Genomic DNA, 23,143 nt, shown 5'->3' on the forward strand with positions numbered 1-23,143 from the left:
TTCGTTCTGAGCAAAAACATTATTTGATATCATAATATTATAATACATATATAATATTAGGTCTTATAATATTATAATACCTAATAATAGCTTTAAGCCTTGCAATAGCCTAACTTATGTATGGTGCTACCAGCATGACAGGCCTAAATATTTGCCTAGTGTCTCTGGTATCTCATTTCACAAATTGTTTCAGTAATTTAGACTACATACATAGTGTTGGATATTAATATCAACTAGTAGTTCTAGCCAATTATGCAGGGGAGATACCGATTCATAACATCTGACTAAATTCATCCTATAAGGGGTCTGGGGAACACTGTGTGGGCAGGTGACTTTCCAAGTCTATGGAGTTTTGAATAATATTCAAACAAAGGTTAATCAGAATGATAAATACCATTATTAACCGGTTATCTAAAATTGAAAATTACGTTTTCACTCCGGAACAATTGGTTTGGCTCCCGTTTTCAGTTACGTCCTTCCAAAAACTGTGTTCGTTTCCGGTTTTCATTTTCATTCTTTGAACCGTTTCTAATCCCTGCTAAAGATATTTGGCCTTTAATTGTAGTGGGGGTTGAAGTAAAAACCTTCCAAAGAATTAAATAATTGAATTAGATACCCATACCCAGTACTTAGTTACTGTCCACCAGTGTGTGTGTTTGCATGTTTATTAGTAGTGCTGGGCGGTATACCGGTTCACACCGTATACTGGTGTATATTTTCGTTATATGAATTTTTAATATACCGCCATACCGGTGTATTTGATTAGGCCTACACAACGTTTGGAACGCTGCGCCGCGCGACAGTGTTTCAGACAGGACTTTCTTCACATGCACCCATGGTGCCAATGCCAGGCATAGTGAGGGTAAACACAAAACACCTTAAGTTTTTCCCCTGAATATGACCCTTAAGGCTCAATTTCTCCTTAGGTAGGGGGTTTATTTAAGGGTGTTGCACAGAATACCTTAAATTGTTCTTTAGTTAAGGAAAAACGTTAAGGGATACTGCATTGAAAGGGATTTACCGTCACGAAAATTATATTGAGATTGTTCAACAGCTGTAACCATATGCTGTAACTAGCTGGCTAGTAGGTGATGTCGTTAGTTAGCAACACAGTGAAGTTGAATGTTCTTATCATTCATCTCACCTTAAGAATATTCGCTGAAATTATCCAGGTAGCTAGCATGCACTGAGCAATACTAGCTGGCTAGTTAGAAATGATCCTGACTGTCATCAGTGCACCAAAACGAACTTTTTTGTTAATGTTTTGCCTAGCGAACCGAACCGAAGCTCATGGCAGGCTAACAAGAAGACATCCACATCCACATGAAGTTAACGTTAGCCTACCACTAACGTCATGTAAACCACACAATAACAATAAGGCATGTTTCTGATAGGCCTATTTGACAGAGTAAGCATATTAGCAGAGATGTTTTATTTTAAATTGTATAATTTTCAAAAAAGTATAATTATTGCAAGTTACACTAGCCTAATTTTTGTATTAGTTTTATACAAGATGTTTGTGAAATTTGCACAGTAAAAGTTCTGTATTTTGACTGCAATTGTCTTTGCATTCTGATTAGATTCTTCATTAGAATCATGAGTGGCTCTTTGTAAATAGCATAATTTTCTGGGGCCATGCAAAACTGCATTACCACTAGTTATTCTACATCATGACAGTAAAATATACCATTCTTACTCAATGTAGGCTACTGCAGCAATTCCTCTCTCAACTTGTAGAAAATGCTGTGAACATCTGATTATGCATGGGAAAAAAAATACCGTCATATACCGTGAAACCGTAAGAATTTTGAAAAATACCGTGATATACATTTTTGGTCATACCGCCCAGCACTATTTATTAGTGAGGTGGTAGATTAATAATTACATTCTTGTTATGTACATTTTAAATTGTTGTATTATAATGAAAATGGAAAAAAGAATGTTTTTGCAACAATCCTGCATTAGAATCTTGTTTCAATTCAGATCTAAATTTATTGAATTTGTATGACTAAATTTGTCCATATTTGAAACTCACTAGAACACATCATTTGGTTATCATTGCAAAAATACCCCCCAAATCATCAGAATCTTGTTTCAATCCATATAACCTGAATCTAGGTTAGGTAGGTATAACCTAAATCTATTGATGGCTTATTTTATAAATGTATCCATATTCCCTCAAAACTAACTAGAAGAAATCATTTGAGGGGTCATTTTTTAAAATAATTATCTGGGGGAACATACCTCCAAACCACCCTAGAATTGCTTTTTGACAGTACAGACTGTATAGTGATTACACAGAGAAAGAAATTCACATATTAAGACCCACATCATCCAAAACGCCAGCTACATCTCCGATTTGCCTCCCACCTCGTGTAATGTAATGTAGAGAACAAAACATATTCAATGAAATCCGTAGAATTTTAAGTTTTGAATAATGTCCATGGCCCCCTCCTGGAACCTCATGCCACCCCTTCGCCACCCCAGGAAAAAATCTCTAGATCCGCCCCTGCATCCGAGTCAAGTCCGAGTCGAGTCACTATTGATCCACGTCGAGTCCCTATTGATCAAGTCGAGTCCAAGTCCAGCACTAAAGTAAGCATAGCCTACATGTCGTTCCATTTTTTTCCATTGCAGATGAAATCCTTAAAAGCAAAAGGACAATCTTCTGTCTCCAAGCAGGGGTGCCATCACTTGTGTGAAAGTAGTATTGCCAAACCCAATGTGTTGTATTTATTATATCGGGGAGAATACCATACCATAGCCATACCATAGCCTATAGGCCTACTCATAATAAATGAGCAATCCACATCCCAATCACACAGGCCATTAAGTCACATTATGCTGTTACTGACTGCTGACAATTGTATAGGCAGTGTTGTAGAAGTTTATACTTCACAAGAGCTAGATGGACGTTGGAGTAGGCCTATTTTGTAAGAGGTAGTGTGGGTCATAAAAGGGCCTCCCCTTGGCATTTTTTTAAAATTCTGGCTGTTAAATAGCCTACACAATTTTAGCGCAGTTTGGGAGGGACAGAAACAGAGCAGGGCCCGTCTTGGTAGCTTCTTTCTGACTCCCGTGACGTGAACACTGGCTACCGGCAACTGCATAATTATGTTATCACTTCACTGACACTATGGAGACATATTTCACATCAACAATAGAGATGAAAACTAGCTTTCGGTTAACAGAGATGTAGATCATCTGCCTAATTAATTTCTTTGCGCAACAGGTCACATTCTACGCTCATTTCAGCGAGATGAGTGAAATAAATGTTTTTTAAGCTGCCATCGCCATATCACTCTAAAAAATGCTGGGTTGAAAACAACCCAAACTGGGTTGTTTTCAACCCAGCCGCTGAGTAAAATGGGGTCCAACACAGCATTGGGTTATCTTAACCAAGCAAATTGGGTTACTAAATTTAACCCAACAACTGGGTTGAAATTTAACCAATATGTTGGGTTATGTTGACACAACTGTTTAGTTAAAGTTACGTAATGTTTGGGTTATGTAACCAAATCCCCAAACACTACTGGTTGATTTTTAAAATACTCTGCTGTTACAAACTTGTAATAACTCAAAGTTTGTATTTACTTGAGTCACACCTTCTGTTAACAGCTTTAGGCATGGTATAAACAGTCTATCAAATGGCCATCAAAAGCCATGCTATGAAATAGTCGACACAATTATTCATTTGATAGTTTTATTTATTTTTGGATAGCCTAGTATAAAATGCATGCGACACTTCCATGAAGGCAGGCAGATTCCAAAGTCCGTTTTGGGGGTCAGCCCTGTCAATCATAGAACAAAAAGAGTGCATTTTAATCACTGTTAGCCTACAGCACTTTATATCAAGACTTGCATGAACCATTACCAGTGAATTATATTGACAGACATAAAAATCCACCAGGAGACAAATTATGACCACCTAATATTATGGAGTTGTTTTAAACATAATAGCCTACAAAACGTGCGTTTATGTCAGATCTTGATAACACTAACATTACCATTAGCCTAACATTAGGCTGACAAACATAAGTTCAGCAGTGCTACGTTAGCTAGCTAATGTTAACACATTATTCAGTTAGTGAATCCAAGTTAATGTTACCACCAAGAACTACCCAGTAGGTTACATGGCTATAATATGAGGCTACCCTGAATGATTTAATAAGATGTTGTTTGGCATGATTATTATCGTAAGTTACGTGTTGTGAAGAGACTTCGCCGACTGTGTTAGCTAGTTGACAAGCGTTAGCCACGAAGCATATTTAATTAGCATAAAGTTTCCAAGTCTGCTAACGTTACCTACCAGCTGCTGGTATGCTAATTGTAGTTCGTTGTAAAAGTTCGTTTTGTTTCTGTTCAGCAGTTCCTACCCAGTGAATACAGAACTATGTTTTTATGAGTCTGTACTTTAGAAGATTTAACATTAACAGTATCGTAACACCCCCAATTATCACCACTTTTGTTCAGAAATTCTAAAACAACGATGTTTTTTAACACTTCAAAATAACATTTACTAAATTAACCTTACATTTTTCAGTAGCCATAGTTGTGTAGATTTGAACAAAATCTGGTTTGGTTCTTAACGGAGCATTTACTGCCTGAAATATCCGATTTTGTTTACCACGCCGGAGTTATAGTGCTGGCCCGATGGGTCGCCTATTTACACCGTTTCAACGGCACATGGGACGGTTAGACCCGAGAATTCTCGTCGTGAAATTAAAATTCCACTGGAGCTCCAAGCGGTTGTGTACACGCGAGCCTTACAACACTGTTTACAGCTCCTCGAGTCACGGTAAAATTTCATTTTGGTACATAGCTAATTTAGATACACCTATGTTGTATGCGGGTTTGCGTTTCTATAGGAGTCCGCTGTCTTGGTTTGTATAGAAATGGATATTAAGTGACACATACACGCAAGACGGTGGAAATACGGGACCGGTGGAAATAGGGGAGTTACGATAGCTAATATTAGCTGGAATGACACCTGCTTGAAGCTGAAGGAAATGGAAGGCAGAATATTCCTTGATATCACGAGGGGTATGTCTCTGGGTGGACTTTTAAAATCCGTCTGGATAAAAATAAATAAATAAATAAAAGCAGATACATACCTTCCGAAATCACCTGATTTCCATTGCATTTTGACAGCTGCTGGACTTGACGGTTGAAAGAATATGCCTGCTTGCCTGACGTTTTTTTTCTCAACTTTCAAATAACTATGCAGCTGTGTTGAAGTCACCCTGGTGCTGGGTAGTGTACGTCACGTCGTTTTTATTCAAAGCTCGTTAGCGTGGAAGTGAGAAGGGCATATTATTTTGCTGATACAAAACGGGGAAAGTTTTCGTTTTAGGGGAAAGTCCGTAGGAGTCGATTGCCAAGTGTGCTCTGGAAATTCACAATTTCGTCGCCGTTAAAAAAAAAAAAAAAAAAAACATAGTCCAGTATTTCTTTTGAAATTGAAATGAAGTTGTATGGACTGGACTATGTTTTTTTTTTTAACGGCGACGAAATTGTGAATTTCCAGAGCACACTTGGCAATCGACTCCTACGGACTTTCCCCTCAAGTTGGCAGCAAAGATGGCAACATTTCCGGAAAGGTACTGGCTTGATGAAATTCATTCTGGACTCTATCCGACCACATAAAGACCTCGGGATGCTTCGCTTTGGCTTTGCTTTAGGGACCCTCTACTCACTACCACGTAAGTGCAATGTTGTTTGGAACTGTAGAAGAGGTATAAAAATAGCGTTTTGTAGCGGCGAAATAATAAGCCCTTCTCACTTCCACGCTAACGAGCTTTGACTAAAAACGGTAACATCGAACTTTCTCAAAACACATCCGAATGACATGATTTGGATGTCAACTCGACGTATGTAATCCCAATCATCCGTAAATCGATCTAAAGTGCATTTTACTCCGGATAATTCCTTTAACGACCGGATTGTCCCCTCTAAAATTCTTGCTCTTGCTTTCATTTCAAAACTAAATATCAATAGTTTCTCAATCAGTAAGATCATTTCAACAGTTATTTCTGGCTGATTCTCTCTCTCTCTCTCTCTCTCTCAGGTGAAGAAGGCCTTTTTCGCTCTGGTCGCCAATGGCGTGAGAGCTGCTCCACTTTGGGACAGCAAGTTACAGAGCTTTGTAGGTGAGCAAACATTCCAGAACTTCACACAAGCCAGGATGAGGGAAACCAGACCTTTCTCTCTCTCTCTCTCTCTCTCTCTCTCTCTCTCTCTCTCTCTCTCTCTCTCTCTCTCTCTTTCACTCACTCACTCACTGACTCACATACACCAGTCACTGTTCGACAAGACAACCAAAAGTGAAAAGCTAGGAGTCGTAATTCAACTGCAGAAAAGTTGTCAGGGTGCTGCCATCTTGTAAAGTAGTAAACTCCGAGAAGCTGAGCGAGCGGTTTGGTGAACTCTTTCTCTCCTGGCGAGATGGAGAAGTTTTAGGAACCTTCTAGAGAAAATGGGAGCTGCAGTTCACCCTTAGACAGGAAGCCGAGATGAGTTCTTACCCTTAACCTTTAAAGTCCTTGGAGCGGCGCAGCTATGAGGCAGACTCGGGTTTCAGTCGCTGAATAATGTCAAGGGAAGCATTTCTGTGCAGCCCAGCCAACCTCAGTGTCCTCGGCAGCAAGAGATCTAAGAAGCAACCATCAGCAAGCATCCACTCTCTCACAGAAGGGCCTGCATGCTTTTGAAGATGAATGACTAAATCTATGTAGGGACAAGAGAAGTTAGATTGCCAGGCCTTCTTCAACCATGTAAGGTTCTGCACTGAGGGGCCCTCAAACTGGTTAGGGAGAGTTTTTGCCTACATTTCTGACATTTAGTAAATTCACAGTAGCCTACTGCACTTATTAAGTGGGCTAGTATTTTTAGAATAGTATTAGGTCCTTGAATACTTGTGTTCAAAAATATCTTACCACCTGCAAAGAGAATGATGTTTGATGTTGACGTTGATTTTTGATCAATAGTAAACTTAGTAGTATTATGAACATGCAGATGGTGACAATAATGTAGAAATTACAGAACTCCTGTGCCATAATATCTAGGTCCTGTGAGACGGAAGAACTACTGGACATTCATAGTGCATCTAAAGCTCACAGGATGCATCCCTTGTAGATTCAGCTTGTGGCATAACTCAATAGGCTAGTTGTGTGGCACACAATGAGAAACTGAGATGGCACAGGCTATGGTGAAGCTGTTCCTGTTTTGGTCAGTCTGTTACTGTTATACCAAGCCAGCCTTGGAAGTTGGCTACCAATGTTAGCTGTTAATAAAAGTGGTCAATAATGGCATACTGTTGTCCCCTCCCCCCTCCACTCACTTGTCAAGCGTTGGAAGCCGTTGAGAGCCAAGTTTCTCCTCTCATCTCTCTCTCACCATCAGAATGCTCCAGTACCATGTTTAGCAGGTGTTAGTAAACATAGCCGCTAACTATCCTGTTTGGGCCTTGTCTGGAGGTAGAAGTATGCCTCGGCAGCACCGGCAAAAAAAGTGTGAACCTAGACACACACACCGAGAGGATATGTGTGCCATTGGATAGCAGGTAACAAGATGACAGAATGGGCTTGCCATGCATGACCCTTGTGTGGCCAAACTGTGTGTGCTGTGGGCAGTTGCACTTACATTCTCTCTAGTGGGTGTGGATGTGGGCCCAGTTTGGAAAATGACCAACATTCCTAATAGCTTGCTTGCTTACATGTCACTATACAACTGTGTTGCATATGTCAGGTAGGCTATGTTGTATGTATGTGTAGCCTTCTTCATTTATCTATCTTAACCATCTTATTTGTCACCTACCCCAGAGTTAGATAAAAGGATACATACCCTTTTCTTCTCTGTGCCTGCAATAACCCATTCTGACAGTTAACCCTAATTTAGCCTAATTCACTGTAAGTGGGTTACACCAGTTAGCCTATGGCTAAAAGGGAGCTATAGGCTAACTGGTGTAGCCAAATCTAGTGAATTATGCTAAGCTAGGCTAGGCTAGCTGTCGTGTTGCTTTAAGAGAGGGTGTTTGCTACACACACTGGTCTGGTCCGGTGAGCGCTAAGTTTAGGTCCACATCTGGGCTGGTGGAGATGGCAAGACCCCTGTGTTAATCCATCAGCACCCTTATCCCTGGGTTAAATATATCCCTCTCTTTCTCTCTCTCTCTCTCTTTCCCTCTCTCTCTATTCTCTCACTCTCCTAGTCTGTAGCCTAAGGGACGGCCGTCCCTCACTGTATCTGTTGATGTGCCAGAGTAGGCCTACCATTCAACATTTCTCTTGTGGTATCTCACACACTTTTTTCTCTTTTTCTCTTGTCTTCTTTCTTTCTCTCTCTCTGGAGGAGGAAGGGGGTGGGGGGAATTGTTAACCTATAGTGGGCATGTTTAAAGCTTTAGTGGATTCATCGGTCAGAGAGTATCTCAAGGAAGGGGGCATTGGGTAGTGTTTTCATGTGTATGTGATCCATGTAATGGTTCAACAAAGGGGTTTTAAAAGTCAAAAGTCTCTCTCTCTCTCTTGTTCTCTCGCCTCTTAGTCTATCCATCTGACTGTCTCCCACTCCCCTCTTTCTGCTTGTGTGTGTGTGTGTGTGTATATTTTGCAGGTATGCTGACCATCACGGACTTCATAAACATTCTCCACCGTTACTACAAGTCTCCCATGGTGAGTGGTGCTACAAGGGGCTCCAGGCCTGACAGGATACACTTCCCCTAAGGAGGTGTTAAAAGCACTAATCAATATAAGTATATATATTTAAGTATATATATATATATATATATATATATATATATATATATATATATAGTGTATTTATACTCTTTTGATCCCTGCATTTATCCCAATCTGTGAATTAGTGAAACGCACTCGGACTCGCACTCGCGTCCCAGCGTGTGTGTGTTGCTGTGGCAGGGTAGTCCCAGTGTGTGTGTGTGTGTGTGTGTGTGTGTGTGTGTGTGTGTGTGTGTGTGTGTGTGTGTGTGTGTGTGTAGCCTTAGCCGGGTAGTCCCAGTGTGTGAACAGTATGTAGCCTTAGCCGGGTAGTCCCAGTGTGCGTGAGGTGAAAGGTTAGCACACCCTCCAGATGGCAGGCTGGCATCTGAGGCATTGCAGGCAGTGGAAGCTGACCGTTCAGGATGTTGTCCTCGAAAGGCTGAGGCATTGCAGGCAGCAGAAGTTTAAAATGGCTTGGCGAGCTAAGGCTGTGGACACTCTAGACCAGATAATGCACTCAAGGCTCCGGTTGGCACCAGAGCCCAGACATGCAGTCGTGCCGTACCATGGAAAATGGCCTTGTTAAATTCACTGGCTTTTGTGTAAAGCTATCGTTTCTCTACTTTCACATTTAAAAGCTTTAACTTTAACATAGCTTTAACTGAAGATAAAGGTTTGACTAATTCTCTTATCTCACAACTTGATGCTTAAAGCAAAAAGTGGCTTCCATATCTTCTCTTCACACAATTAGGGGCTTTCAACTGGAGAGACAGGTGGGGTCATCCCAAGTCAGAAGAGACTGGTCATCTTGGGGCTTATGGTTACTTACGGTTTATGGTCACCATATATCTGCCTGTCTGTCTGTCTGTCTAACAGGTACAGATCTATGAACTGGAGGAACACAAGATTGAGACATGGAGAGGTAGTGAACCTCTCTCTCTCTTTTTGTTTTAGCATACTCTTTTGTCCAAAACAACTTGCATTCTATTTGAACCAAAGACCAAACAAAACACACCACAGGGGTAGCTCACTCCTCCCTTCAGTGCACCCCATGGAACTCCACCCACGTTGCCCACACTTTGTTTCCCATTCACCCAGGGCTGTGTAAGAAGACCGGGTTTTCTTCTAACAGTGTACTCAGAGAATGGAGGGCTTGTGGATTGTGAGGAGATATTAGCTGAATGATACAAAAAGTGTTAGAAATCATTTAGCATCGCTTACCCTACCTTTTAATAATGTTTTCACACGATAAAGATGTTAGATATTCACGATAAAGATGTTAGATTATTCAATACTATTTATTAATTCAGTGTTCAATTAGCCAAGTAAAGACAACAGTCAGAGTTTATTGCTATACAGTATATATTGCACACTTGCAGAGGAAAGAAACCACTCCTCCATGTCTCTGTTTCTGTCTTGTTTTCTGAAGAGGTGTTTCTGCAGTGCTCCAATTCCCTCATCAGCATCACACCTGAGGCCAGGTAAGTCTGCCTGTAACATACACCACCACCAGAACGACATCCAAACTAGGAGTCTTATCATTACACAGAGCGTGTGTGTGCTGTGTTCAGTGTTAAAGTGATCAGACAGTCCACACTATTCCCACCTCCTCGAGAGTAATTATCTCACATTTAAACAGAGAATGTGTGGTAGACCTGACTATCCAACCGACTTTCACCTCATTCAGTGTTGTACTAAACTTTAATCATTGATTTTCTAAATCTGATGTTTATTCAATACTATGTAATTTTATTGATATTGTGCCATGGCAATAGTCTTAGAGTGCTTTGCACTTTGCTTATGGAGGGGGGAACTTCAAGAGGTCGAAAGAGAGAGATAGAAAGGAGCTTAGTGCCCAAAAGAAGGGGGGGGTATTGTTCAGACAGACAGCATGTGCTGTTATTGACATGCACTGTTTTAAGACTAGCGGTCTGGTCTGTTTTGCCTGCCTCAGCCTGTTGTAAGAGTGACTGTCCGGTCTGTTTTGCCCCCCTCAGCCTGTTCGAAGCCATCTACTCTCTGCTGAAAAATAAGATCCACCGACTGCCCGTCATCGACCCCGAGTCAGGAAACGTCCTGCACATCCTCACGCACAAACGCATCCTCAAGTTCTTGCACATTTTCGTAAGAGCTGTCTCCCTCTCTACAAATTTGTTCTAGTTTTTACATTTCCACAGTTGCATGTACTTTCTGCTTGTTTTAATGCTTCAAATGTAAGGCACTATAATGTGTATGTCTGATAGTTGTTGTCAGGTTTTCTATGTATATTGTATCTGCCCCTATCCAATAAAACATAAATTATTTTTTTATTTATTTATTTATCTATCATTACCATTAACTTTATTCTCTAATAGTGTAGACTTCTGGAGCCATTTCCTAACTTGTTAGCAGAGAGGGTTAAAGCGGAGCTAGTAATCAAGGATCTTTGATGTTAGCCTTCCAAAGAAGTGGTGGAATGTTCTAGCAGTGACCGTCTTCTCTTGCAGGGTTCCATGATCCCAAAGCCACAGTACCTGCAGAAGCGCATCGAGGAGGTAGAGATAGGAACCTTCACACAGATCGCCACCATCCAGGAGACGGCCACCGTGCACGACGCACTGTCCATCTTCGTCGAGCGGCGCGTATCTGCTTTGCCTGTCGTCAATGAGCAAGGTGTGTGTGTGTGTGTGTGTGTGTGTGTGTGGTCTTACCCAGTGTACCTGCTAGAGGGAGGGGTGGGTATTAATAACACTTGATCCTTGTAAACCAGTTTGTAATGGGTAAAATTAGGTTGGGTTGTAATAGGTAAAATTAGGTGCACTGTACAAAATCCCCCAACAAAATCCCCAAGATCCCAACATGTTAACACATTTGCACATATTGTGTCTTCTTCGTAGGGAAGGTGGTTGCTCTGTACTCCAGATTTGATGTGATTGTAAGTACAAAGATTTATTTAACTATATTGTGGAACTGTAAACTAAACTGAACTTAAATAGACTTTGACTAAACAGCAGCTTTCCTGATTTATTCTGACTATTATATTATACGTCAGAATAAAAATTATTCCTCAAGCAATAAATACTTTCGCTCTGTCAGTGTCACTAACATTGCTTTGTGCACTCACCTATCTTATCCTCTTCAGTAAAACCTGCCGCCCCTCCTCCCAAAAATGGTAACAACAAAACAAAACAAAAACAAACAAACAAACAAACGGAGAAGGCCCCATTGAACATGACCCCACCACACAATAAGCACATTTAGGAAACTCAGCCGTCTAGATCCAGACTTGTTAGGATACGGCCTCAAACATGGTCTTGAAATCAGAATGTGGAGAGACTAAAAATATGGTGTCACCTTAAAGGAAAAGTGGGCCACATGTTGACTAATTTTAAAATCTCTTATGCAAGAGTGTCTGGTTTGGTTATTAAATCCGTAACCCGAGGCAGATAGAAGGGTCACCCTGGATCGCGTCGCATGTAGAGGCTTGACACCAACACCGACTTAGACCTGTCAGCATTTCACATAGGTGGGGTGGGCTGGGGGGTGTCATGGAAGCCCATCCCTGCATCCTTTGACCCAGGTCACATCTGGCCTGGATCATTTCCAGAGAGCTGTCTAGCACCAGGGTATTGCTGCATCACCTTCCTGAAAATATCAAGAACTGTTTTTACCACCTCACACCATACTTTGTTCTTTTTATCGACTTGCTGCCTGTGACATACCTCTTTCAAAACTTGATTTGGGCAGTAGAGGTCGACCTGTGTATGTGTGTATAGGGTTCACTCTAAAATGTCCTCGTGAAGTGAGTGAGTATGGTTTTTTTTTTTTCTTCCCTTGTCTGCAGAATCTAGCGGCTCAGAAGACCTACAACAACTTGAACATGACGATGCGAGACGCCATCACTAGCCGTTCGTGCTGCATGGAGGGCGTGCTCAAGTGCTACCCCTACGAGACGCTGGAGACCATCATCGACCGCATCGCCAAGGCTGAGGTGAGAACGCTGAGAACGGGTTCTTTTGGTCAAAATGCCCTGAAAGGTTCAGCATCTGCATCGTGAACCAGAGCGGAGCTGGTTGCCTGTCAGTGTCAAAGAGACAGCCACAAACAGAGCTTCAGTTTTATTTTTATTTATTTATTTTTACTATGAATTATTTCTCCACATTGTTTGCAATGTATTGGTAAAATAATTAATTACTTAGCAAATATCAGTTACATTTAGTTTACACAAGTTTTCACCTCTCTCATCTATCACTTTCTTCCTCTTTCCTCCATTTCCCTTTATCTTGTCTTCCCCCTCTCCCTCCCCTACCTGTCTTTGTCTGCCATCCTCCTCCTCTCTCCCTCTCTCTCTTCCCCCTGCCCCAGGTGCATCGGCTGGTGCTGGTGGACCGGGAGGACATAGTGAGGGGCATCGTCTCTTTGTCGGACCTGCTGCAGGCGCTGGTCCTGACCCCGGCAGGTATTGATGCTCTGTTCTGTTAGCCCCTCCTCCCTGGGGGCTCCCTCACCCTCCCCACCTCCACCTCCTGAACCACCACCACCACCGCCTCCTCCTCCTCCTCTTATTCCTCCTCCTCATCTTCACTGACCCTCCCCACACCCAGGTAGGCCCCTAAAAAAACGGAGCCGTGCCATGCCATGTCATGCCATGCCTCGTCCCCAGTCAACTTTGACCCTTGACCTGTTGACCCCTGTCATCAGAGAGACTGCTTGGCCCTCTCTGCTGCTGCTGTGTTCTCCCTCCTCGTCTGCTGCCCCCTAGTGGTCAACCCTCCAGCTGCCATCTCGTGCTTTCAGGCTCCCCCCCCCCGTTCCCCCACACATACACATGGCTGATGGAGGTCTTAAGCAGCCATGGTGTCTTGGAAGCCATCTTGCTTGAGAATGCAGGTTCAGTTCCTCAAGCATGGTTCGTGCCAAGCTGTGTGGTAGAGGTTAGACTAATGGGTTGCCTAGGTAACAGTTACCTGTGAGATGGATCAGGTCCCGATCCAGCCCAGGTGTGTCCCTGTCCTACTTGTGTGCCTAAAGTATAACAGTAAAAGTAATAATAATAATAATAATAATAATAATTAAAATCACCTTTTGTGACACCTAAGGTCGCTTCACATGTACAATAAACTTTACGAAATAAAGTAACAATAATAATTTAAGGGTTAAACAAATCTTGGCTTCCTAGAGTATGCAATCTTCATATAAATGCTGAATTTTATAAACATTTCCTATAAGATACAAAATGCCATTGTTTTCACACGAAAAGACAAATCCATTTAATATTTTCTGTCATTTTTATACAGATATTTGTTTATAATGTAGCCTACATACAAGTCTCACAATGTGAACAAAGATGGTCATGCTTTTTTTGCGGCGCTGAAATGCTGAAAGCAATGTTTTTATTTTACAAGATAAATAAATGTGACCCCTGTGATCAATGCATCTTTATCTTTATCAAGCTTTAAGCTTCTGCAGTCGAGGTCACAGCCACTTACTAACAGCTCTGGGACCGGATGCATGTTGTGTGCACCTGCGTAAGTGCTCCAATAGGCTCTGCGTGACAAACAAACACCTAAATATGAGTGCTTCAGTTGCACCAAAATGTAAGAAATGCAATGTATGCTTTTAATAACTGTAATTCCAAATAAAATTAGTTAATTAACTGATTTGTTAATTAATTAATTAATTTGTTTGTTTGTTTGTTTGTTTATGTCTTGATGTCTGTGCGTCCCCCCCTAGCGGCTCCTCTGCTGCTGTGTGGTGCTCTGTTTGGCTTCAAGTCGATATAACAGTGATTTGAGCTTTCTACCTTTCTCCTAAAAATGCCGGCCTTCATGCACAATGGCTGCACAAAATAAGGATTTTCTGGGACTGAGCACACGTTTTGGTGCAACTGAAGTACTCATCTTCAGGTGTTTGTTAACAGTGATGACAGCAAACAGGAAACAGCAGGTCTGCTAACTTCTAGACAAAAATGGAAGTTAGTCACTAGCAGTGTACTCTAGATTCTCTATATTGTCCAGTCCGGTTCTGAGTAAACAGCCACCTGTGAACTAAGTCAGTTGTGTGCTGCTTTGCCTGAGGTAGAACACAGAACAGCAAACTTCCTCTGTTCTTGTTCTTTACGCTTGTCTAGTACCATGTAGAAAATTGATGAAATCAGCAACATGACACAAATGCATAGTTGTGTGATCAAATGAAATTGCAGATTTTTAAAAAAATAAACACAGCATAATCTATGCCCTTTTTGTTTGCCTTCCCCCCTCAGAGATTACAGAGAGAGCAAGCAGTGAGGCCTAAAAGGGCGTCCTGGCTACTGGATGAAGATGGTGTACACGTCTCCAAGCTCAGCTGGCTTCTCAAAAAGCCTATTCTAATGCTTGATGATAGGACGAGCTGGAAATGTGCATACTTTGATTCCAGAGAAATTTGTATTCGTGTTATGGTGTTAGTTTTTTATGATTCTATTTATTTTGTATGAGAATTCAAGTGAACGGCATCAAGGATTGTGATTATGTTGGAAGATTTCAAGGAGAATTATATTGTTGTTGTTGTTGTTTTGGTATTTGTATTCACGCTTTAAATTTATTCGTTTTTGCTGTTGCAAGCATCCCTGTGTGCAGACTGCAGATATACTTGTTAGCCTAGTTTAACAATGTAGATACAGCTGCAATCAAACAAAAATGTTCAGAAAGCCCTTTACCATAATGACATTACTGTAAGATTATGGTGATAACCGTGAAATACTGTATTTTTGCACACGGACAAAGTACATGCTAAGGCCTACTCTGGCAAGCACACAGGTCAGTGATGCCAAATTGTTTTGATAAGGCCTTAACTGTTGCAGAGGGGTAGGCTACGAGATGAGATAACAGTAGGCCTATGTTGAGCCTAAAGCCTGTGGTCTTTTTTTCTAAAGCCTTTTTTTACATTTACATTTTAAAGCTATCAATAGAACATTTTTGCACAAACAACTTTTTAAAAAACTAAACGATAGAGTAAAATTTCGCCAGGATCGTTCGCCTCTGTAATTTGAGCACACCTCTACACATGCCACTGGTCTCCCTTCTAGTATAGCCCCCTGGAGTCTTATAATTAGACTATTGTGTTCATGTGACTGTATGGTGAAACATTGGTTGGTTGGCTCACATGCGTGCATGCAGGATTCCCCCCTCTGGCCGTTTTAAGTAGTATAATAGCAATGGCAAGGGACGTGCCTAGTTCATATAAAGGTGGTACCGCAACAATGTTTTGTATGCAAATAAACGGGCTCAAAAGAATCGGCTTTGGCTCTTTTAACATTGTACAAAATCTTAATTTGAGAGGCTGAGTTATAATATATGCCAAGGTTATTGCATAGATTAGTCTAGGCCAATGGACATCGTTGATCTTGACATAAGAGTAGCAAACAGCCGCCATACAGGGAAAACGCAACAACTGTTTAATGTAGGCTTTATCAGTGACGATGTTGTCTGCTAATGTGGAAACATGAATTTATTTGAATGGTTCATCAACTATTTTTCGAAGAATCTTTCGCAAACATGGCGATTTCCATGCGTGTTCTGTTGTGGCTAAACTTATGTCATGACTCCAATCCTTTCACACGTAGAGCTCTAGAAGCCATTTGAAATTGTTTGAAAACAATTATGGTTTTACTAAAACTGAATTTCAAACCAGCGACACATTTTAAAATGTTCCTACAGATCATGATCGCAGTGAAGACCCCATCCTTAAAACAACACTCCATTTTCTCTTGAAAGTCCATGCTCAACCAAAGGCTTTATTTGAATCAGATTTTTCTAATTTATTATTTACATGCAAGTACTAAAATGACGTTGACAACAGTGTCTTGGCCGGGAGCAACATCCCTTCTGTGGCCTACTTGTACAATGCCAAATTCTAATGATACAAAATGACATTAGAACAACTATTTATCATACAAAAATCAATTTTACACTTTACTTGAAAAGTGTACAAACTCAAATTCCAAAGAGCTTAATACCAATGTCAGTGGATAATGTGCTTAGAGCCAATCAGTCCCTGGATTACAACATGATATGACAATCATATCTCATACGTTTTTTTTTTTGCAATAAAAAGGGCATCATTTACAGCAAACTGTTTGTGGGCAATGAACAAACAAGTTTTCAAAAAAAAATTGATAGCATTTATTGTGAAGTTAAAAGCAGATCCAGAAGTTTGATAGGGAGGAAAGGACGTGTGAAAGGGCTGTGATAAGAGTGGGGAGCTAATGTTTAGGCCATGTCCTCTTCTCCTTCCTCAAACTCACCCTCGCCCTCCTCGGCGGTGGCGTCCTGGTACTGCTGGTACTCGGACACCAGGTCGTTCATGTTGCTCTCGGCCTCTGTGAATTCCATCTCATCCATGCCCTCGCCCGTGTACCAGTGCAGGAAGGCCTTCCGCCGGAACATGGCGGTGAACTGTTCAGAGATGCGCTTGAACAGCTCCTGGATGGCGGTGCTGTTGCCGATGAAGGTGGCGGCCATCTTGAGCCCTCTGGGTGGGATGTCGCAGACGGCGGTCTTCACGTTGTTGGGGATCCATTCCACGAAGTAGCTGCTGTTCTTGTTTTGGACATTGAGCATCTGCTCGTCCACCTCCTTCATGGACATGCGTCCGCGGAAGATTGCGGCCACCGTGAGGTAGCGCCCATGGCGCGGGTCACAGGCGGCCATCATATTCTTGGCGTCGAACATCTGCTGGGTGAGCTCGGGCACAGTGAGGGCTCTGTACTGCTGGCTGCCTCTGCTGGTGAGGGGGGCGAAGCCCGGCATGAAGAAGTGCAGGCGTGGGAAAGGCACCATGTTAACGGCCAGTTTGCGGAGGTCGGCGTTCAGCTGGCCGGGGAAGCGCAGGCAGGTGGTGACGCCGCTCATCGTCGCCGAGACCAGGTGGTTGAGATCGCCATAGGTCGGCGTGGTCAGCTTGAGCGTGCGGAAGCAGATGTCATAGAGGGCCTCGTTGTCGATGCAGTAGGTCTCGTCGGTGTTCTCCACCAGCTGATGGACGGAGAGCGTGGCGTTGTAGGGCTCCACCACTGTGTCGGACACCTTGGGTGAGGGCACCACACTGAAGGTGTTCATGATGCGGTCGGGGTACTCCTCACGGATCTTGCTGATGAGCAGGGTGCCCATGCCAGATCCAGTGCCACCGCCCAGGGAGTGGGTGAGCTGGAAACCCTGGAGACAGTCGCAGCTCTCTGCCTCTTTCCTCACCACATCCAGCACGGAGTCCACCAGCTCTGCACCCTCCGTGTAGTGGCCCTTTGCCCAGTTATTACCAGCACCACTCTGTCCTATTTACAACAAGATGAGAGGGAAAACAAATGTAATTTTCAAGGTATACAAAGTTAATCCATTAAAAGTGTACTGTATTTATTTGTATTATTTCACAAACTTGTATTACGTTTTGATTTACACAGGGTTCCCACTCTAAGTCATATGTAAAATTCCATGACTTTTTCCTAACAGAAAAATTAATTTCCATGACCTACTATTAACGTTTTTCATGTGACGTATTCTAGGTTCTATAGCTTTGTTTACATCCACCTGGTAGGCAAGGGACAAGTTGAACCCATTGAACATCGTTGTCTGCAGCTGCCTCTCAGTAGGCTACATCTCTGTGTCAGCAATGTCAACATTTCAGGCATCAATTAAGGTGATGAAACGTTATCCCATTGTTCAATATTTGATAGCCTGTCACAGGAACGTTATTTCGCTAAAATCGCCCCGATTTGGTGCATTGATCTGTATCGATAACGTTATGGGAGATCCTGCATGTAGTAGCCTAACTTTTTTTCTCTGTTCAAAACTCGGTTTACACGAATACAATAAACTTTCTTAGAATCTGTGAAATTTGGCCAGAAAGGAACGTCTTCCCTCTGAAAGTTGACACAAAATCAAACAATATTTGATCATTCAACTTCAACTGAACAGCGACAGGTTTTGGTAGGCATGTAGACTCAGCAGACGTTAAACGGTAGCCTACAGTTATAGCCAGCGTCAGTCAGCATCATGTAACATTAATGGTGTTAAAGCCATGAATCCTGTAACATATTATAACATAACAGCGATGGCTTATTCAAAGACGATCTGCAATATATAATATATATATAACCACCCAGAAAAACCCAGAATGTGTGATAAAGTTAATTAATTGTATGAGACTTTTTATTAGTTATCCATTGCTATATTAGGCTGTTATGCTAGCTCAGCCTTTAAATATGCTGTTATTTTGGTCATGTGGACTTAATTAAACGGGTAAAGATAATTCATAAACTGCTATTCTTACATGACTGAAGCAGTAGCCTGGGTTCAACAGTGGTGTTTGAGGTTGCTGTGTTAAGTTGTTGTGTGTGATCGCTAAACAATTCATAGGATCAAATCAGTTTATTTGTACATACGGGAGTTAGCCTAACCTGTAGGCTATAGCACATAAGCCTATTCTGTTTTCATTTATTAGCATTTGTTGTGATTATATAATCAAATGACACACTCATGATAACTTGAAATAGAAGGACAGGAGATAGATTGATGTCCACAAGCACAAATTTCACGAGACAAAACTGTTCCGGTAAAAATATTCTTGCCATGTTTAAAATGCTGCACTTTTCCCCTTCATAGCCTATCTCTTGCAATTCATTTTTGGATGACTGTAGATAGTTGTATTTTAGCCTAAGTCTTCGTAGACAGTAGCCTAGGCTACACCATTAGGCCATCTTGAGAATAAAAGACTTTACAGCTGCTAACGATCATCCTCCACAACCATGAGGATAGGTAGGCTAAACGGTCGTTCGTTGCCTTTTTGCTTCTTATTGTAAAACCAACTGTTAGGGCCTACACAAGTGGTCGGCATCCCGGTCAATATTTGATATTAAAATTTCAATTTTTAAGATATTTTGTAACTATGTGTAGCCTATGCAACTCGACTGTTGTAGGCTTGCCTACCACTCTGCAGTGCCTTGCCTACCATTCTTGCCTACCACTCTAGTTGTAAACAAACGGTACCGTAACATTAGAACGGAGGTGCAAAACCTTAATAGAGTGGTGAAGTCCCGCCCCTTCTACTTCCGGTCCATGGGACCTATCTTTCAAAAAATTATGAATGGGAGTTAATGGAGAGATAACAATTATTTTTTGGTCCAGTTTGAATTGTGCCACAAATTTCACATATGATGTGTGTGAATTTAAAAGATAATTTTTCACGTCAAGAAAGTACTGTTGTTTGATAGACTTCAAAAGTTAAGCAAATCCACTCAGTGGACTACATCTCTCGTCTCGAACGATGTACGCCACCAACGAATGAAACGATAAGAGCTGTTATGCTAGTTAACGGTTGCATCTTGCTGCCTGCTATGTCACTTAACAGTATGTAATGTACAGTCTATGGACTAATACAACTTACCTGATGTGTTTAATCCTCTGACTCATGGTATTTTCTTGGCAAGGAAAGCCCAATTAAGACCTGTTGCTGGTATGCTTGTACAACCTAGTGTGGCTGTGAATGAGCTAACGTCACTAAGCGCGACTGATGGGTTTGTAGTCGTTGGAATTACGATCTTTCACAATGTTGTAATTCAATAGTTCTGAAACAAACTGCAAATGTCTTTACATGAAAAATTGTCTTTAAAATTGACAAACATCATATGGGTAATTCAAGGCACAAGTCAACCGGGACCAGAAGATAATGTCTTTTTCGCCATAGACTGCCGTTCAATTTTTTTTGAAAGATCAGCATCATAGTTGGCCCCACAAGGCTTCCGTTTTAACATTCCATATATTATCTTGATGCAGAGGAAGTTGATTGGGAACCAAATAGAACGTTCAAGCATTGTTTTTGTTTTTATTGTTGAAAGGGTCTATACAATAAATGTAAAGGTCCAGTATGTAGGAAATAATGGAAAATAAACTGTAACCATTCCAAAAATGATCACCATATGTTGTCAGAGAGTAAGGAAACACGATGAATTGAAGTAATGGCTTATTTGACAACATTACTCTAACCCGTAAAACCCATGAAAAAAATGAGTTAAGGGGCGGAATCTCTTGGAATTTTCGTTTATGTTTTGAACGATTAATTATAGAATAGCGTATTAATAATGGGCTAGCGCGTCCTCCTATTTGGGTTGCCTAATTAGCAGAGGCCAACTGTCAACAGCTGTCAGTTGTAGTCATGAACGCCTACGAGAGGCAGGCAAATTTCCAAAATTAAAACAAGAAACAAATGAAGTGGACATCGGAGGAGCTTCCTGAGATGGTGACGTCTTCGTCAAACGAAGAATATCAAGTCTGACGCAGAGCTGGCCATATTTCTCCACAACAGGTAGCCTAGGCTAAACTTCATCTGCATCGCTAACTTCAGCTAAATGTGTTACGTTGGTTAGAGGTATTTTTTGTTTTCACTGCTTCCGTAATGTGTAGCTGGGTCATGGTTGGAGAAACGTTAAAGCAGCTGCAGGTCAACTAACGTTAGCTAAGTCTTCATTACATCTGGCAACCCAGAAGAGGCTCGCATCTGGTAGTCTTGAGAACGTTCACCAGTGTTTTGATTTTGGCCTACAGAACGTTCGGTAACAATCCTACAAATCGCACCTTTAAGCAATAAGCCCTGAGAGGCAAGCAAGCAGTAAGCTAATAAGCTATACACCAATTATGCATGCACATATATTGTATTAATGCATTTTGGCAAGTAAAATGTAAACTGCTACAACAAAATTCCCTGCTATTCCATGACATTGACCCAAAAATGATAAAATGCCCTGACTTTCCATGTCTGGAATAGATTTTCTGAAATTCCATGATATGCCAGAAATTCAATGACCCGTAGGAACCCTTTACACCAACATGCATACAAATGTGGATGTTTTACATATTTGTGTTAATCTGCGTCTCATGAAGTGTCTCAGATTCATACCAAATACAAAGTTGTCTGGGCGAAAGATTTGTCCAAATGGCCCTGAGCGCACAGAGTCCATGGTGCCTGGCTCAAGGTCCACCAAGATTGCACGAGGAACATACTTTCCACCTGAAGGACAGGAGATGCAGTAATAAGGGTAAACGCAATGAGCACATTTTAATTAATCATAATTTCAAGCACCAGATATTTTAGTATGTAATTTAGCACAGAGGAGTGCCCAAAATAACACGTGGTCATGTGAGAACTCTGCATGTCAACACACCATCACAAAATTGAGCTAAAACTGGTATTTACCTGTGGCTTCATTATAATAGACATTTATTCTCTCCAACTGAAGGTCACTGTCACCATGGTAAGTTCCAGTTGGGTCGATGCCATGCTCGTCACTGATTACTTCCCAAAACTGCAACACACATGGTCATATGAATGCTTGTATGGATGCTAACTTTAATATTTCATTGACAAACCTTACATTTTTCACTAGCCATAAGTGTGTAACGTTAGATTAGAACAAAACCTGATTCGGCTCTTACTGGGAGCTTTTATGTCTAACTGCCTAAAATGTCTGACTTCGTTTAACGTTAACATCACCATGCTCAGAGTTTGGTGCTGGACTAACGTTAACATTACTGAGTGCCCTATTTCTGTCCACTCACTCGGTCCATCAATGTGGAATGAGGGACATTACAATGTAGTGGCGAATTGAAAACTACATTCAGACTGATTTTCATGATGTCGAAATACGCTATTTAAATAATGCTAACTGGAATTGTTCATGCTAGGATGGGCTGACTTAAAGGTAACGTTAGCCGAGCTACAGTAAACGTTAGCTAAATTAAGTTAGCAGCTAGCACTAACGTTAGTGGTTGTTTATTTTTCTTACCTTGGCACCAATCTGATTGCCACATTGGCCTGCTTGTAAGTGAACGATCTCCCTCATGTTGTTATAAACGTGGTACGACTATAATTACTGATAATAAACTAATGTTACTACCAAAAGTTAATTTTAGCGAGGTGGATGGTAAGACTTCCCACCCACTCTCAAACGGTAGATTTGCCCTTCCCGTTCCCTTAAAATAACCGTCGAACTTGAGAAATTCGTTTATTACACTGCAAAGCAAACAATCTGATTGGTCGATTAACTAAGGTCACGTTGGACTAATCACCCTCTTATTGGCCATTTTAAGAAATGCAACGGATTATGATAGGCTGTTACCATCACTCGTGTACACAGCAAAGATTCTAGAGCGGAGCTCTGTTCTAGAATCTTTGGTACACAGTATTTTCAATGGCTGGAGGAGTCCCGAAGTGTGACGTAGCGTTTCCATGACGGCAGAATCACTGGATCTAAACAAACTTTCGAAGTGGCATAAACTTTCTTTTACTGTCTATGGGCATAAATAGCATAGCATTGAATGTAGACATGTGGCATCATTTATAGCTAATACAAATAAATATATCCATTTAAACGTGTTTTACCTGCTAGGCAGCAGCTTAGCCACATAACACGGATT

The 23,143-nt window shown here is 41.4% G+C and overlaps 2 protein-coding genes across 11 annotated transcripts in view; one reads left to right on the top strand and one right to left on the bottom strand.

Moving 5' to 3' along the window:
• prkag3b (protein kinase, AMP-activated, gamma 3b non-catalytic subunit) overlaps positions 1-15,973 on the top strand; it is a 28,354-nt gene extending 12,381 nt beyond the window's left edge. For 6 of the 10 annotated variants that reach the window (XM_048239659.1, XM_048239660.1, XM_048239661.1 and 3 more), the window contains 10 exons: positions 6,068-6,149; positions 8,614-8,672; positions 9,597-9,642; positions 10,150-10,201; positions 10,718-10,844; positions 11,207-11,372; positions 11,597-11,634; positions 12,544-12,690; positions 13,065-13,158; positions 14,962-15,973. In XM_048239659.1, the coding sequence (XP_048095616.1) occupies positions 6,068-6,149; positions 8,614-8,672; positions 9,597-9,642; positions 10,150-10,201; positions 10,718-10,844; positions 11,207-11,372; positions 11,597-11,634; positions 12,544-12,690; positions 13,065-13,158; positions 14,962-14,993 (843 nt within the window). In that variant the 3' untranslated portion in view covers positions 14,994-15,973. Of the gene's footprint in view, positions 1-4,777; positions 4,799-5,692; positions 5,703-6,067; positions 6,150-8,613; positions 8,673-9,596; positions 9,643-10,149; positions 10,202-10,717; positions 10,845-11,206; positions 11,373-11,596; positions 11,635-12,543; positions 12,691-13,064; positions 13,304-13,400; positions 13,590-14,961 lie in introns of those variants that run through there. The other 4 variants (XR_007193176.1, XM_048239665.1, XM_048239666.1 and 1 more) reach the window with 4 other exon arrangements.
• Positions 15,974-16,808: 835 nt separating this feature from the next.
• On the bottom strand, positions 16,809-22,719 carry LOC125292387 (tubulin beta chain-like). The gene is made up of 4 exons (XM_048239645.1): positions 22,513-22,719; positions 21,924-22,032; positions 21,627-21,737; positions 16,809-18,009 (listed from the first exon to the last, which is right to left on the bottom strand). Exons 1-4 carry the CDS (start codon positions 22,567-22,569, stop codon positions 16,949-16,951), a joined length of 1,338 nt encoding a protein of 445 aa, XP_048095602.1. The 5' UTR covers positions 22,570-22,719; the 3' UTR covers positions 16,809-16,948.
• Positions 22,720-23,143: the final 424 nt, after the last annotated feature.

This window comes from Alosa alosa, chromosome 3 (assembly GCF_017589495.1).
Source record: "Alosa alosa isolate M-15738 ecotype Scorff River chromosome 3, AALO_Geno_1.1, whole genome shotgun sequence".
NCBI lineage: Eukaryota > Metazoa > Chordata > Actinopteri > Clupeiformes > Clupeidae > Alosa > Alosa alosa.